General features: G+C 35.0%; 4 protein-coding genes across 4 annotated transcripts; 1 reads left to right on the top strand and 3 right to left on the bottom strand.

Moving 5' to 3' along the window:
• Nucleotides 1-247: 247 nt before the first annotated feature.
• On the bottom strand, nucleotides 248-3,200 carry LOC18993760 (endonuclease 1). Its single transcript, XM_024152865.1, has 9 exons — nucleotides 2,971-3,200; nucleotides 2,211-2,391; nucleotides 1,850-1,957; nucleotides 1,657-1,712; nucleotides 1,440-1,523; nucleotides 1,261-1,356; nucleotides 1,097-1,161; nucleotides 731-804; nucleotides 248-579 (listed from the first exon to the last, which is right to left on the bottom strand). The coding sequence occupies exons 1-9, from the start codon at nucleotides 3,094-3,096 to the stop codon at nucleotides 458-460; spliced, it is 912 nt and encodes a 303-aa protein (XP_024008633.1). The 5' UTR covers nucleotides 3,097-3,200; the 3' UTR covers nucleotides 248-457.
• A 474-nt stretch (nucleotides 3,201-3,674) lies between these two features.
• On the top strand, nucleotides 3,675-5,844 carry LOC18993759 (transmembrane protein 184C). The gene is made up of 4 exons (XM_006417316.2): nucleotides 3,675-3,765; nucleotides 4,286-4,553; nucleotides 4,636-5,049; nucleotides 5,475-5,844. The coding sequence occupies exons 2-4, from the start codon at nucleotides 4,287-4,289 to the stop codon at nucleotides 5,679-5,681; spliced, it is 888 nt and encodes a 295-aa protein (XP_006417379.1). The 5' UTR covers nucleotides 3,675-3,765; nucleotide 4,286; the 3' UTR covers nucleotides 5,682-5,844.
• Nucleotides 5,845-7,492: 1,648 nt separating this feature from the next.
• Nucleotides 7,493-8,786, bottom strand: LOC18993758. The gene is made up of 2 exons (XM_006417315.2): nucleotides 8,144-8,786; nucleotides 7,493-8,022 (listed from the first exon to the last, which is right to left on the bottom strand). The coding sequence occupies exons 1-2, from the start codon at nucleotides 8,694-8,696 to the stop codon at nucleotides 7,676-7,678; spliced, it is 900 nt and encodes a 299-aa protein (XP_006417378.1). The 5' UTR covers nucleotides 8,697-8,786; the 3' UTR covers nucleotides 7,493-7,675.
• Nucleotides 8,787-12,327: 3,541 nt separating this feature from the next.
• Nucleotides 12,328-13,530, bottom strand: LOC18993757. Its single transcript, XM_006417314.2, has 2 exons — nucleotides 12,960-13,530; nucleotides 12,328-12,775 (listed from the first exon to the last, which is right to left on the bottom strand). The coding sequence occupies exons 1-2, from the start codon at nucleotides 13,522-13,524 to the stop codon at nucleotides 12,447-12,449; spliced, it is 894 nt and encodes a 297-aa protein (XP_006417377.1). The 5' UTR covers nucleotides 13,525-13,530; the 3' UTR covers nucleotides 12,328-12,446.
• Between the last annotated feature and the right edge of the window lie 414 nt (nucleotides 13,531-13,944).

Genomic DNA, 13,944 nt, shown 5'->3' with positions numbered 1-13,944 from the left:
TGTTTAGTCTCTAGGTTGTTGAGTTTATTTCATTTATCTTTTCTTTTTGTTCAAATGCTAATGCTATGTAGTTTAGTAAAGAGATATGTTTTCTACATTTCCTTTAGATTTCTTTTGTTTTTCGTCAGTTTGTTCTTTAAAATTCAGACAAGTTCATCCATACTCAGGGAAAAACTACCAACTCGATTGATATAGTTTAACTACCAACTCGATTGAAAATTTGAAATACGAGTAAATCTTGAAATAGTTTAATATTTCAACTAAATAACCTGTTTTATCAGAACAATCCAATCAAACGATGAAATATAATTTTACAATTAGCTTATGGTTTAATCCTAAACACTTTTATATCTGTCAACTGGATATTAGCTACTACGAAAATAATGTCCGATTAATCTTATTCAATTTTGTGAAATAACCAAATAATCTCCTAAAAACCGGTCTGTTCCGGTTCGGTTTAAGTGGCAGCAACATCAGCATGAGTATCACTAAAAACCCGGTTTAGTATCATGGCTAGTCTAACTCCTCCTTGAACAATTCTCTTCATCACTATTGGCAGCCTCGTATTGAAATACTCCTCTGCAAAATTATTTACGGGAAATAATAATATCAGTCATATAAAAGTCAAATGGAATTGAAACTAGACTTAATTCTTTTTTCATCTGGTTCAGTTCGTTCTTTAAACTAATTGTTTGCCTACAAGAAAAAAGAAGAAGCAAACAATATGTACCTGATAGCGTTTCACCAGACTTCACGCCTTCGTAGCCCCATTTACAAGCTAACTTTATACTCTCCGAAGCATACCTGCAAAGAAAATAATTATATAATTTATTCGTTTATATATAGATTTTTTTTTCAAAAAAAAATATGGATTTCCTCTACCGAACCCCAAACAAATTTCAAAGTCTCTAGTTATGATGTAAATATTTTACTTATTAGTAACTGATGGTCGACTTTAATCCTATTCAACCCCGGAAAAAATTAGGATCTATTATCTTCAAAATCTTCTTGGTCCAGAAAAATTTCAAGATTTTGAAGGCTAGATTTAACGCGTATTGAACTAGCTAGTCTTCAATCCAAATTATTTTAAACTTACTTGTGTGAACAAGCGATCAGATCGTTGCATTCTGTCCACGTAGATAGATCGTCTTGCCATAATCCCTAAAATATATGATAAACCATTAGATATATAATTCAACGGTAAAAAACGATATATGATACATGAAAATTACTGTAACGAATACGTAATTTGTTTATTACATTGGTGATGTTCTTCTCAAGATCCTCTTGGAGAAGACCCAAGTCCTTGTCGTAGTATTCTTTTAGAGCCGTGAGGATAATCTCTCTGTCCCATACCTTCACATTTTTTTCATTAAGTAATCCTTTTATTTTCGTATTGAAATTCTTCAAACTTGTAGGAGTTACAAAAAAAAGCTTACATGATGTAAATTTGATTTGTGTCTGTACCAACGTAAATCTATCGTGTTTCCTCCTTCATCACTTGTGAATCCGACATGCATAGGCTTTTTAAAATGAATAACATATAATTATGTTACGAAATAATTATAATCAAATATCTGTCAGGGAAAAAAAAATAATATATATATATATATATATATAACTAGCTATTTATATGTGGAATGGTAAGGAATAAACCTGATGAATATCTCCCATGAAATGAGACAAGAACAAAAGGGCTTCAGTCATGTTATCTATGAAGTTGAACAAGATGAAAGTGTACTTAAATTAAAATGTTCTCCTTTATAGAAATTTAAGTAAAAACACATCAAAAACGAAATATGGAGTTAAAATGGGTATATAGTAAATAAATAAAGAAAAGATCACTTACGTCGACGATCAGATGTTCCTTCACCGTAATGCTGAAGCTGAGAGGTGAAATTCTGGATTGCTCCATCCACACACATATCCTTTAACCCATGTTGATCATGACAATCCCCTATATTTTTTCTTATATATTAAAATTTTCACATTTATTCCCGTAAAAGTAAAACAAAGCGTATAAAACTGAATTATAGTTTTGACTCACAAAAAAAAAAGATTAAATTATAGGTAACTACATCCTTTTTTTATGTAAATCGGTTCTGGTTTTCGTGGCACTTGAGTTTTGGTTAACTCCGGTTCATAAGAAATAGAACCGAATATATATGTAGTTAAATAAAAAATGTTTGGGAAATGAACTTATGACTTACTGGCGAATTCGTAAGAACAGGCTTGGTCGGGAGTGTCGATGTAATGGAGAGAGCTAGTCCAACGGTACTTGTACCAATGTCGGATCTGGTCAGGCCACACACACAATGCCGATAAATCTCCTTTCACGTAATCCGGTAATAGATTCTCTACGACATGTGCCGGTCCTGCCTCTAAAAGGTTCTGTTCACACCACATATATATATATATATATATATATATATATATATATATATAGTTAAATACACGCGCACACACACAAACACAAGAAGTTTTGTTAGAAATGTCAAATCTCTACCAAGTATCGTTAAAGTTGATATTGCTTAATATCTCAATAGCCTTACTTGTATGCATAATCATCTACATATGTGATATTAGACATGACTGATAAAAATAAGGAAAAATTTGTACGGTTTTACGTACGACCATTATTACAAAAATAAGAATGACATTAGAGCTCCGCTCCACTAGCTTATAGGAGGTTTGGTGGAGTTTAACTCCAGTGCTCAAGTAACCACTTACATTTATGGTTTTTAACCAATCAGAAATATTAGTTATATATGCTTCAGTAGCTGGTTTAACAATATGTTTTTTATAGCCGGCTGGGTAATAATATCTAACTACTTTTGAATAAATTATGGTGGCAAATATAATATCCATTTCATTATCAGCTCTATCATGTCCTATTATTCGGTCCAAATTGACAGTCAAAAGACAAAATCAAAATAGTGACTACAAAAAACCACCAGATCATCAACTTACTTGAGCAATTCGGCATGTAAGAATATGACCTTCTTTACTCCAACTTTGGACATGAGAAACCGAACACAAAAATAATACACCAAATACAAGATTCAACCTCGTGGATGATATAAACGCCGATTCCATATCTTCAAACTTCAAATCTTGTATACAGTGATCTCTTCTTGTATAATAGTGTCTTCTCTATTTTCCTCTTGTTTACAACAACTTCATAGAATTTGCAAACAGAACATAAGAGAAATTATTAATATAGAGACAAGAATGGACTTACAAGTTAGGTTAATTACAAGTAACATAGAAGATACTGAGTTTGTGTGCAAGCAAGACATTGCGAGTCTCGTACGTTCCTCTCGTAAAGTTGACAATAGGAACACGAAATATAACATTTAGATAAAGAGTCGTTAGTTTAGTAAAAAGCATATTCCCTGCGTGACATATATAAAAAAAATAGAAATCCCAATTTTGTGTTTCGGTTTAATCTTGAAAATCCAAACCGAAACCAAATCAATCTTTTTTTAAACCGGAACAGTAAAACTAGTTGGAACGAGAAATAAGAAAAGGAAAAAATAAAAAAATAATAAGTTAATAACCATCGGATTTCTTTTCCCCGGTCAAAGTCAGGTAAAAACGACGAAGGACTTCGCTGACTTTCAACCGGTCAATGATGAACAACTTTTGGTCCTTTTTTTTTTTTTGAAACCTCCATTGAAGAATCGTAGCAGAACAAATTCACAATACGGTGAAGTTCTTTACTTGAATCGTCTTTTTCGATAATCACCTACTTGCTTCAATCAGGTTTGTCCACTCTGCTTCTTCGTCTACTTTCATCTCTGCTTCTTCATTGTCACAAAAAGCTTCGATTGTGGTGACCCTGAAGAGCTTCAAATTAATAGATTTCTGCGAATTCCTAATCTTTTAGCCCAATTCAGTTGTTTCTTTGTTTGATTTGGAATCTCTTGGCTCTTTCATGAATGATTTGATTCTGGGTTTTCTAGAGTATAAGATCTGTAACCTAATATTGATTCCTCCTATTTCAACACGCTCTGATATCTATATGAACTGTATGTCAAACCAGTGAGCTTACTAGCGAGTTTTTCTTAAACTTGGGTGTTTTTTAGTGAACTTGGGTGTTTTTCTTAAATTGTGTCTCTATACATACATTGGATCATGAAGTGATTGAGAAGTAGCGAGTTTCTGATGAAGTATTTGTATCTCGAGTATGGTTTTGTTCTATAATTGTGCTACCGCTACCTCTGATTGGAAATTCAAAAACATTGTTCAGTGTATGTACTTTAAATTGTTTCATTTGATGCAGAATGATAGACCTATCTACTATGTCTCCTGCGGAGATCACCGTGATGGGATCCGTGTTTTGCGTTCTGCTCTCGATGCACTTCACTATGCAGCTCGTATCCCAGCACTTGTTTTACTGGAAGAACCCGAAAGAGCAGAAAGCCATTTTGATCATTATACTCATGGCTCCTGTTTACGCTATCAACTCTTTTGTGGGCTTGTTAGATGCTAAGGGAAGCAAACCCCTCTTCATGTTTCTAGACGCCGTTAAGGATTGCTATGAGGCACTTGTAGGTTTCTACATTCTCTCATATCTCAATTCCCCTGCATTGGCTTGTTTCTTGATTTGTTGTATTGCTCTCTTTGTTTCAGGTCATTGCTAAATTTTTGGCTTTGATGTATAGTTACGTGAACATATCAATGAGCGCACGGATTATCCCGGATGAGATCAAAGGGAGAGAGATCCACCATTCATTTCCAATGACTCTTTTCGTTCCTCGGACCACACATCTGGATCACCGCACACTTGAACAGCTCAAGCAGTGGACATGGCAGTTTTGTGTTATCCGCCCAGTGTGTTCCATCTTGATGATAACACTACAGCTCCTCGGGATTTATCCTCCGTGGTTGAAATGGGTTTTCACCGTCATTCTAAACGTTTCGGTATCTCTGGCTTTGTATTCTTTGGTGAAATTCTACCATGTTTTTGGCAAAGAGTTGGAGCCGCATAAACCGCTCACAAAGTTCATGTGCGTGAAAGGGATCATCTTCTTCTGCTTTTGGCAGGTACATACTTACTATCTAATGTTTCCTTTGCCTATGCAGTCAAGGTTCTTTGTCTACTTGTTTCTTTAAATCAACAAACTGTTTCTGATGAGAAATCAATTGAATTTCTTTTCGTTCTACTGATCAAGACAATGGAAAGATACATAGTCTCTGGACTATACTTTTTAGGGGCTCCTGTCTTATGTCACTGCCATTTAGGTCTTCTTGACAGGAAGACATGAGCCAGGAATGGTGTAGCAAACCAAAACCCTTTAGAACACGTTGATTGGTCGTTAAGGCAAACAAAGTCTCATCTCAATAGATATAGGATCACCACTGAATTTGGTCAAGTAATTGAACATTATGAAAGTTTTTTAAAGCATTCATGTCCTTTGCACATGCGTTCTTCTCTTTAATTTTTGGGAATTCTGTGTGTTGTTGTGCAGGGCGTAGTGCTGGAGATATTGGTGGGATTGGGATTAATAAAATCGCATCATTTCTGGTTGGAGGTGGAGCAGCTTGAGGATGCTCTGCAAAACGTGCTTGTGTGTCTTGAGATGATCGTCTTCTCTGTTATGCAACAATACGCTTTTCACGTTGCTCCTTACAGTGGAGAAACCGAAGCTAAGATGAGAATGAACAAGAGGGGTTGATTCGGAGAGAAAACATTTTTTTTTCCAAATTTAGACCAGAGAAGATTTTTAGCTTTGTTTTTTTGTTTGGTTCAAATGTTTTGTTTCTCAGAAGGAAAATACTAATAACAGTCAAATCTATCTTTTATGAACTCTTCCTAAACCTAAAGTTTCTTTTTTGTTTTCTAGAATCTCAAATTTCGATGATAACTTTGGAAACCGACATAAAATGTGGCATTTTTGAAAATTGTCGTACTTACTTTCTATCAGCAATTACGACCATATTTGAAAACTAAAAATTATATATAAGGGTATTGCCATAAAGAACCCAAGCAACACCAGCCATATGACAGAACTGGCAGAAAAAATGTAACAGGTCAGGTGCTATAGCACCAGTTCGATCATCTATGGAAACAGAAGTAGAAACTTTTTTACGCTTGGCAGTCATCAATGTTCGAAGAATGGGATATACTTTGTGGAGATTTGCAAGCTGTTTATGGTCCTCAGCAAAATATGAAAGTAATAGAATAATAGAGACATTCAAAAAGGCCTACTGAATGAAAACATGTGATCGTATCTCCTTCATGGCCTCAAGAGCTGCTCTTTCCATCACCTTAACAGGACCGATAACCTGTAGCAATAAAAGGAATATCAATTTAATCAAACCAATTAACTAATAACTTACTCACTTCAAAAAAGAAAAACGTTTAACTAACCCTAATATGAAACTTCTGAACCTTCCTTGTATCTTTATGCAAGGCTGTAATGCGTCCTTCCTCAGTTGTGCAGTGATAAACTTCATAATATGGACGGTTGTTCTCGAAAGAGATGAAGCTTGTGTTCAAAGCTTTCGTGATGCTTCAATTGTGGGATTCAACCTCCGATTATGGTATCTATATCTATTCTCAAAACAAAAAAAATATATTAATAAGAAAATTTGAGTGCACAAATATTACCCAATAAAAATTGTTATGACATTAAATTGATCATCATCTTTGAAAATGCTTATTTGTATTAAGAACCCATCATTACCACATCATGATCATCATGTACATATTTTCTCAAAGGTTTTTGGTCGATGGAAGGATCATTCCTTGGACACTTGATGAAACAACATTATATCAAATCGAAACTAGAAACATCAAGATGGTCCTCTCTAAGGATGAAGACAAGTTCAAATCTTTATTTTCTTTTTTTTCTTTGTTTGAGTCTTGCATATATTGTTGAATTGACATTTTATTTTGTATTGTTCGATTCTTTCTGTGTGGAATTGACTTGGACAATATAGCTTATCCCAGTCGTATTTTCATTGAATGTGATGCGAAATTAATGACAATACAAAAAAAATATGGTTCTTCCCTAGAGGTTGATATCATTACTATAAACAGTTTAAAACCACTATATTCTATTTTCTAGTTACATCATATATGCTTGAAATATATTATTAACTTTTTTAAAAAAATTGCTTTGCTCATAAGTTTAGAGAAATTGTAGCAAAATTTTTATTTTTGGTTAAATGTGTGTAAACTCTAGTTTTTCTTTCATTTTTTGTGCAACCACAATCTATTTCTAATGTCGTAAATTTTAATTTTTTTCTAAATTTTAATATTAACTATATCTAACATATTGTGTGTGTGACTACCTATCTACACGAAAACATCTACAAATACAACACACATGTACTCGATTCAAACTCCAAATGGAGATACTTTTACTTAGAATATTAGTAGTACATACCGTACAATACACGAACTGTTATTTCGAGATGAACATTAGCTCCTATAGATCAATATAATATTCAAACCACCTAAATTAGCCACGTTTTAAATAGATTTATCTTTAGCCAGATGAACCACCCTTACCCAATAGCCACTAGGGAATTATGTTTCATGACTTTCTTTCTACATTTGTCACTTTCCTTTTGTCCGGTTGTTTTTGGCGTATAGAAGAAATGCAACCAAAATTAGAAATATAAAACAAACAAATATAAATATACAAACTCCATAGCTAAAAGCCTAAAACGAAAGACCACGACGAGCCACTTCTTTGTCCTGTCTCATCGACTCGAACCTCTCGTCGTTGCATTTTTTGATAAACGCTTCTGATCTTCTATTCAGCTCATCTCGACTCCGTGAAACCGCCGGTGACAGGTAATAATTGGTTCTGTCACCAAACGTCTCCGATTTTTTCAAACCGCCGAATTGTTTTGTCTTGTTCGAATCGCTAACGCCAATTCCAAACGTGTCCAGTCTCCTATAATAACTAGTCAACGGCTTCCCTTCCCTTATCATCTTCCACGTGTTCTCCAGCGTCTCGTTCTTCTTCGGCTTCGCCACTCTCAACGCTCTCAACGAGTTTCGCTCTATAAATTACGAATTTACCCCTTTAATAAACAAGTGTTTTAATTTGGGTTTTCAACCACTTAAAAATATCTAAACCTGTATGACGTCAACTTTTTGATATTTTAAATTAAATTAGTTTACCTGCTGTTGTGGTCTTAACCGGTTTCCGTTGGCCGATCCTAGCCGAAACCAGCGGCTTCTCAACCGGAATCATACTTTCCGGTTTGGCCACCTCCACTAAACACCTCTTTTCCTCCTCGACCTCCGCCTCCGATTCTGCTAGCTTCTCCCTGACCGCCTCCGGTCTCTCCTTCTCCTCGACGACTATATTGGCCGGTGGAGTTGCGGCGAAGAAACTGAAATCTTCATCCTTCGTCTCCGGCCGCCGTGGAGGAGCTCGGTGAAAGATCTGCTGCTCAGTCTGATGATTCTTGTAGTCGCCACCGTATGAAACCTCGTAGTCTTTTCCGTCGTTGCTGGTGATGCACCGGTAATACCTGGAGGAAACTCCGATTACGACGATGATGACGTTGGTGATGACGTAGAGATACGGCGGTTTCAGCCACGAGGTAAAGGAACTCAAAAGGATCGGAGCTTGCGAGAAATCTACTGCCACAGGAACAATGACCTTTAGATGCATACCCATGGCCACGAAGCCAGTTGAGATTAGCACCGGTTTTATCCAAGACGCCATTTTTTCCGATTTAGTCACTCTCTGTGTGTGTCTCTCTCTCTGTCTGTTAGGATTTATCTAGTGATGTATTTGTTGTCACGCTCTTTAGCTCAGATATTCTTTCGCTTTATATAGGAAGGGGAGTAGGGGACTAATGGGATATCTGATATACGCCGTTGGATCTAAGATTTAGGTAGATGAACGGTCAGGATTGTTAATAAGTATTAGGTGCATCCCCTTGCACAACAAAACAAGAGTAGAGAATAAATGGTGCTGTCTTATTGATACAATGATACGTAGAACACAACTTCACGTGTCCACAGTCTTATCTCTAAATCTCATCATTAAAAATATCAATTATATTTCCCTTCTTTTTTACGTCAAATAGTAATTCTCCTGTCAGTCAACCTAGTATGAGTATATGACCATCCTTCATAATTCCTTGTTTTTGTTTCCAATGGTTTCCCTTGCCCACGCTATGGCCACGTCTTTTTAACCTTATCTCGCAAACAAAAAATGGAATATGTATTGGTCGACAAAAAAGAGTATGTATAAAGCGATTATGAAATAATTTAATAATTTAATGATTCTTTTGGTTTATTATAAGTGATGGTTTATTGGATCTATATATAGTAAAAAATGTAAATATATAATATAAATATAATATTCTCCTTTTAATAAGTATAAACACTAGTTTTTTGATCATTTAATATAAGGACAGACAAAGAAAGCAATATTTTTTTGCATTGAAAAAGTAAAATATCATTTAAGAAATATTTGCTAAACATCAGTTGATCTAATATTATAAGAAGAGAGATATAGTCTTTAGTCAATATAAGATTTTACAAAAAATCCCATTCGTTTCTTTTTAGAATTAAATCGTTCAAATATGTTACTCCCCGTTTCAAAATAAACAGTTTTAGAATATATTTTATTTTAAATTAAATAATGTTTTCATTCGTTAAACCTGATATTTTAACCTTTTCGCCAGTTTTATATCTATCCATGTTTTTTTCATTAAAATTTCCAAGAAAAAAAAATTTGTCACTAGAAGTCTGGATTGAAATGAAGGATTGAGATGTCACCTGATTAATTTCAAAACGAAATCTTACATATTTTTTGTTATGATTATCCCGAAAGGCAGAAACCTACTGAAGGTATTGTCTTCATCTTCGTCTTTACCATAGATGGAGGTGTTCTGTGAGTCTCAAAGACTTTTAGACACATGCTCATGTGTCATTTTCATCAAAAGCAACAAAAAGCAGTCTCGAGGTAAGAGAATGCGAGTACTGCTAGCCAAAACGGATCGTTGACACTCATGTGCTCACTGATGAAAAGTTAGCTACAAACGTCTTTAGAAGCCAAACCCTTTGATCCTAGTAAGTTTTTTACTTTCTAAATCGTTAATATCACTAGTTTCCGTTTGCTGTTGTCCATCGTTATCTACATGCATCTAAGTGTATACGAATATTGAATTGATTTGCCGCATAGATTGTAAATTTTTTTAAAAAAAAAACAGTTTGATGATGAATGATGTGATATATATATATATAGTAAAATAGATTGGACATGTATATATATATATATTTACTTAAAACTAAGAGATATCAGATATGTATAGTACGAATAAAAGAGAGAATTACTTTGTAAAAAGGGGGAAAATAATATTTCCTTGAGAGTTAAGCAGTAAGAACGGGCCAAGGTAGAGGTCAATTCTACAACTGTCGTATACTTGACCCCGACTGGTCCCAAGTGGCTATCCACTCTCTTCTATTTAGTTTCTTTTTTCTTTGTCGACCACTATTGTGTTTCTTAGATCAACGATGAAAATAAAAATCTTGCTCCCTCAAACCACATATATATTATTCCCTAGTTTTTTATATATCCAGAGAAACTTCAAGTTTTTGTTTAATATTTATTGATAAGTTTTGTTTGTTTTACAATTTATAAACGTTGTCTGAACATTTTGAATTATAATAATAGCACAAAATTAATATTAGTTATAACTACAAAATTAAATTTTGGCCAAACATGTTGCAGTAGATGAAAGCTCTTGGTGTATGTGTGTGTATGTGTGTGTGTGTTTGTGTGTGTTTAGTTTATTTTCTATATGTGTTTTAGAGATATGTTAAATTAACTCCTTGGCAAGAGAAATCCAATTTGTTTAAATTTTTTGGAGAGATTATGGTTGTTTCTTCTCAGATTCTATTTGGAGAGATTAATTAAATTAGGAAATATCTGAAACACATTTGGACCTTTGGTTAACCACTATCGCCATTGCCACTTTGGAAAACTATTTATCAAAAATATCATTAGCCTAGATATGGATTTATATTAATATTTTTGGTTTTATTCATTTGTAATAAGATTTTAGATTTAATACTAAAAAAACAATTGTACAGACAATGATATTTTGGGTTATTATAACATACAAAGGTCATTTTTTTGACAAGATACAAAGAGTTCGTTAGAATCAATAATTTAGCTTTTGTGATTTTAGTGACGAATGACGATAAGAATTTTCAGAAGCTAATTTTGACTTTGTCACAATAACATGTGCTCATAATTCGATTTGATTTACATCTAATTCAATAAACAATGAGAAGATCCATTATTTGTTACCGACATAAAAATAAAAAAGGGCAAATGGCTCCTTCGTCGAAAATACAGAAGGGGCAGACAACGACAGCGTTTCCATCTGCCTGTGATGTAATTGTGGTATTGAGAGTCAGTCGCGAGTTTACATGACGTTCTTTCCTCTGGCCGTTAGATTTCACGGCGTTGAGTCAAAGCTCCTTTTAGTCTTATGGTGGATAAAAAAATTTAAAGGTTTTTTTTTTGGGTCCATACTCCATAGTTAAACGACTAAACTTTGGGAGCTCGTGCAACATTTACCTTTTGGCTTGGTCTCTAAGATTTTCTATACACGAATTGTTCATATGTATTGTGGTTTTATTTATAACAAAATTGTATAGTGAGAGACTGAGAGTGGCGGCGTTAACGGTAAAGCCATTCTTTAAAGTTCTAAGTAACTAACAGGACTTCATTAAGCCTTAATTCTTTGCCTATAGTGTAACTTTTTTTTTCCAAATAATTCACGATATTAGTCAGTTAAGCTAAATTTTGCTGTTAATTGTAAACGCAAATGTTAGAAATTGAAACGGAAGGAGATAAACCGTTTGCGTTTACACTTATCAAAATATTTTGTGAAAGAAGTAAAAGATGTTTAAACACTTAGCAAATTCCCTTTTCCCCGATGTTTTCTCTCTCTCGTATATATCAATCTAAACACAAACGCATAGTTGTTTTTGAAACAATCTACGCTTGAAACATAACAATTTTGAATCATTAATGTGGACGCCAATGAAAATAGATTTATAGTAACATTCTCTGATTGTTACCCGCCAAAATTATGAATCATCAATAGCTCCAAATGATCTCATTAGAATAATTGATCACTCTTAGTACTTGTTTCGAGTTTTTTGGTTGTTGCCTTGTGTTTTCTGTTTAGCTTCAATGATGTGGTTTTTACTCATAAGCACAAGATGTTTGGATCTCCTAAAAACCCTCAGAAACGCATATCATCAAGTAAATAAAACATTTTTATATACACAAAATTGGAATACCATTATAATAATACCCATCATTTGTGATTTTTTGTATTATTATCTTAATCTCTTCTTTTGATTCATTTTGCTGTGAATACAAAAAGAAGAAAATACAAGAGTAAAAATAGTAAAAACGATCAATAATTCCATGTCTAAGAGCGACCTATTTGTCCAATCTCATCGACTCTAGCCTCTCTTCCTTACACTTCTTTATAAATGCTTCTACTCTTCGATTCAGCTCCTCTCGACTCGGCGACATCTCCTTCTTTATCTTCACCGGCGGCGTCGGAGGCTTTTGATAATTAGTCATGTCCCTGAACGTCACCGATTTCCTCAAGGCAGGTTGTACTTCCCCGGCGTCAGATCTCCGGTAATGACTGGTCAACGTCGTTGACTTTCCCTCCTCCGTTATCATCTTCCACGTGTTCTCCAGCGTCGTCGTCTCGCGCCGCTTTGGTTTCGCCACTCTCAACGCCTTTCTCTTTTTACCGCCTGAAAAAATTACAACTCGACCAGTTTTACCCCCTATACGGTTTTACCTCAGTGTTTGAAGTTTCAAAGAAATATCCAACTAGCCGTTATTTTCAATGACGTCACCTTATTCCCTCCATTATTATTATACTAATAATTTTAAAATTAACAAATTAGAAAGTGACGCCTTTCTCCACTCCACTACCTTTTGGACTCCCTTTGACCGGTTTCCGGTGGCCGTCGGATCTTGCCGAAACCGGAGGCTTCTCACCCGAACCAATATTCTCCGGTTTATTAGACATCGACGGAACTTGATTCAACTTCGGTGTCACATCTCCACCGTTCATCTGTCCTGAAATCTCCTCCGCCTTCTTCTCTTCATACACATCCTCCGATTTCTCCACCTCCGTAACGAAGATCGGCGAAGGAAATGTGACCGTAAAATCGGAATCGACATCTTTAACCTCAAGCCATCGTGGAGGAGCTCGGTTGACGATTGGCTCAGACTGATTAATATTATAGTCGCCACCGTGAAAAATCTCGTCTTCTTCGCCGTCGTGGTAGCTGGAAGAAGCTACAATAATGGTGATTATGACATTGATGACGACGAATAGGTACGGCGGTTTCAGGCACGAGAGAAATGAGCTCCAAAGGATCGGAGATCGAGATAAGGAGAAATCCAATGCGATAGGAACTGAAGCCTTTAGAAACAGAGCCACGAAAGTGATTCCGGTGGAGATTAGCACCGCCTTTATAGTCGAGGATACCATTTTTTCCGATTTGAGCTTCTCTGAGATATATCGACTGTTGAGTTATATAGGTCAATAGGTGGAGCTGATGGGGAAGCTAGGTTATGGTTTGATATTCACCGTTGATTCTAAGGATAGGAAGATGGACGGTGACGATTGATTAGTGCCACAATAGCAAAATATAAGACGTGGCCTGTGTTACTAGCACGTGAGTTTTTGCAGCTAGTCCCAAAAAAGAAAGCCACGCGTCCATTTTTGTTCAATCTCCAAAAAGAAAAAGTAATAGGGAAAAAAAAAAACCATTATTGTAAAAGTAATGCCCATTAATTCGTTTGTTGTCAATTGTTTCACACGTTGTGTAACCACGTAATTTTTTGACCTTATCTTACTCAAACCAATATTTCACTTTCAATCGCAAAGAAAAATCGAACGGTTGTTCCA

The sequence above is a fragment of the Eutrema salsugineum genome, unplaced genomic scaffold (genome assembly GCF_000478725.1).
Source record: "Eutrema salsugineum unplaced genomic scaffold, Eutsalg1_0 scaffold_5, whole genome shotgun sequence".
In the NCBI taxonomy this organism is placed as follows: Eukaryota; Viridiplantae; Streptophyta; class Magnoliopsida; order Brassicales; family Brassicaceae; genus Eutrema; species Eutrema salsugineum.
Note: the sequence above shows the minus strand (reverse complement) of the source record. Positions and strands in the feature narration are given on the sequence as shown.

Excerpts from the sequence above, each read along its gene's own strand:
- LOC18993760 (XM_024152865.1), bottom strand. The coding sequence starts at position 3,096 with ATGGAATCGGCGTTTATATCATCCACGAGGTTGAATCTTGTATTTGGT. Across the intron at positions 1,958-2,210 it reads CTGTTCTTACGAATTCGCCA|GGGATTGTCATGATCAACAT; the intron begins GTAAGTCATAAG and ends GAAAAAATATAG. Across the intron at positions 580-730 it reads GTCTGGTGAAACGCTATCAG|AGGAGTATTTCAATACGAGG; the intron begins GTACATATTGTT and ends ATAATTTTGCAG.
- LOC18993759 (XM_006417316.2), top strand. The coding sequence starts at position 4,287 with ATGATAGACCTATCTACTATGTCTCCTGCGGAGATCACCGTGATGGGA. Across the intron at positions 4,554-4,635 it reads AGGATTGCTATGAGGCACTT|GTCATTGCTAAATTTTTGGC; the intron begins GTAGGTTTCTAC and ends TCTTTGTTTCAG. Across the intron at positions 5,050-5,474 it reads TCTTCTTCTGCTTTTGGCAG|GGCGTAGTGCTGGAGATATT; the intron begins GTACATACTTAC and ends GTTGTTGTGCAG.
- LOC18993758 (XM_006417315.2), bottom strand. The coding sequence starts at position 8,696 with ATGGCGTCTTGGATAAAACCGGTGCTAATCTCAACTGGCTTCGTGGCC. Across the intron at positions 8,023-8,143 it reads GGTTAAGACCACAACAGCAG|AGCGAAACTCGTTGAGAGCG; the intron begins GTAAACTAATTT and ends CGTAATTTATAG.
- LOC18993757 (XM_006417314.2), bottom strand. The coding sequence starts at position 13,524 with ATGGTATCCTCGACTATAAAGGCGGTGCTAATCTCCACCGGAATCACT. Across the intron at positions 12,776-12,959 it reads GGTCAAAGGGAGTCCAAAAG|GCGGTAAAAAGAGAAAGGCG; the intron begins GTAGTGGAGTGG and ends TAATTTTTTCAG.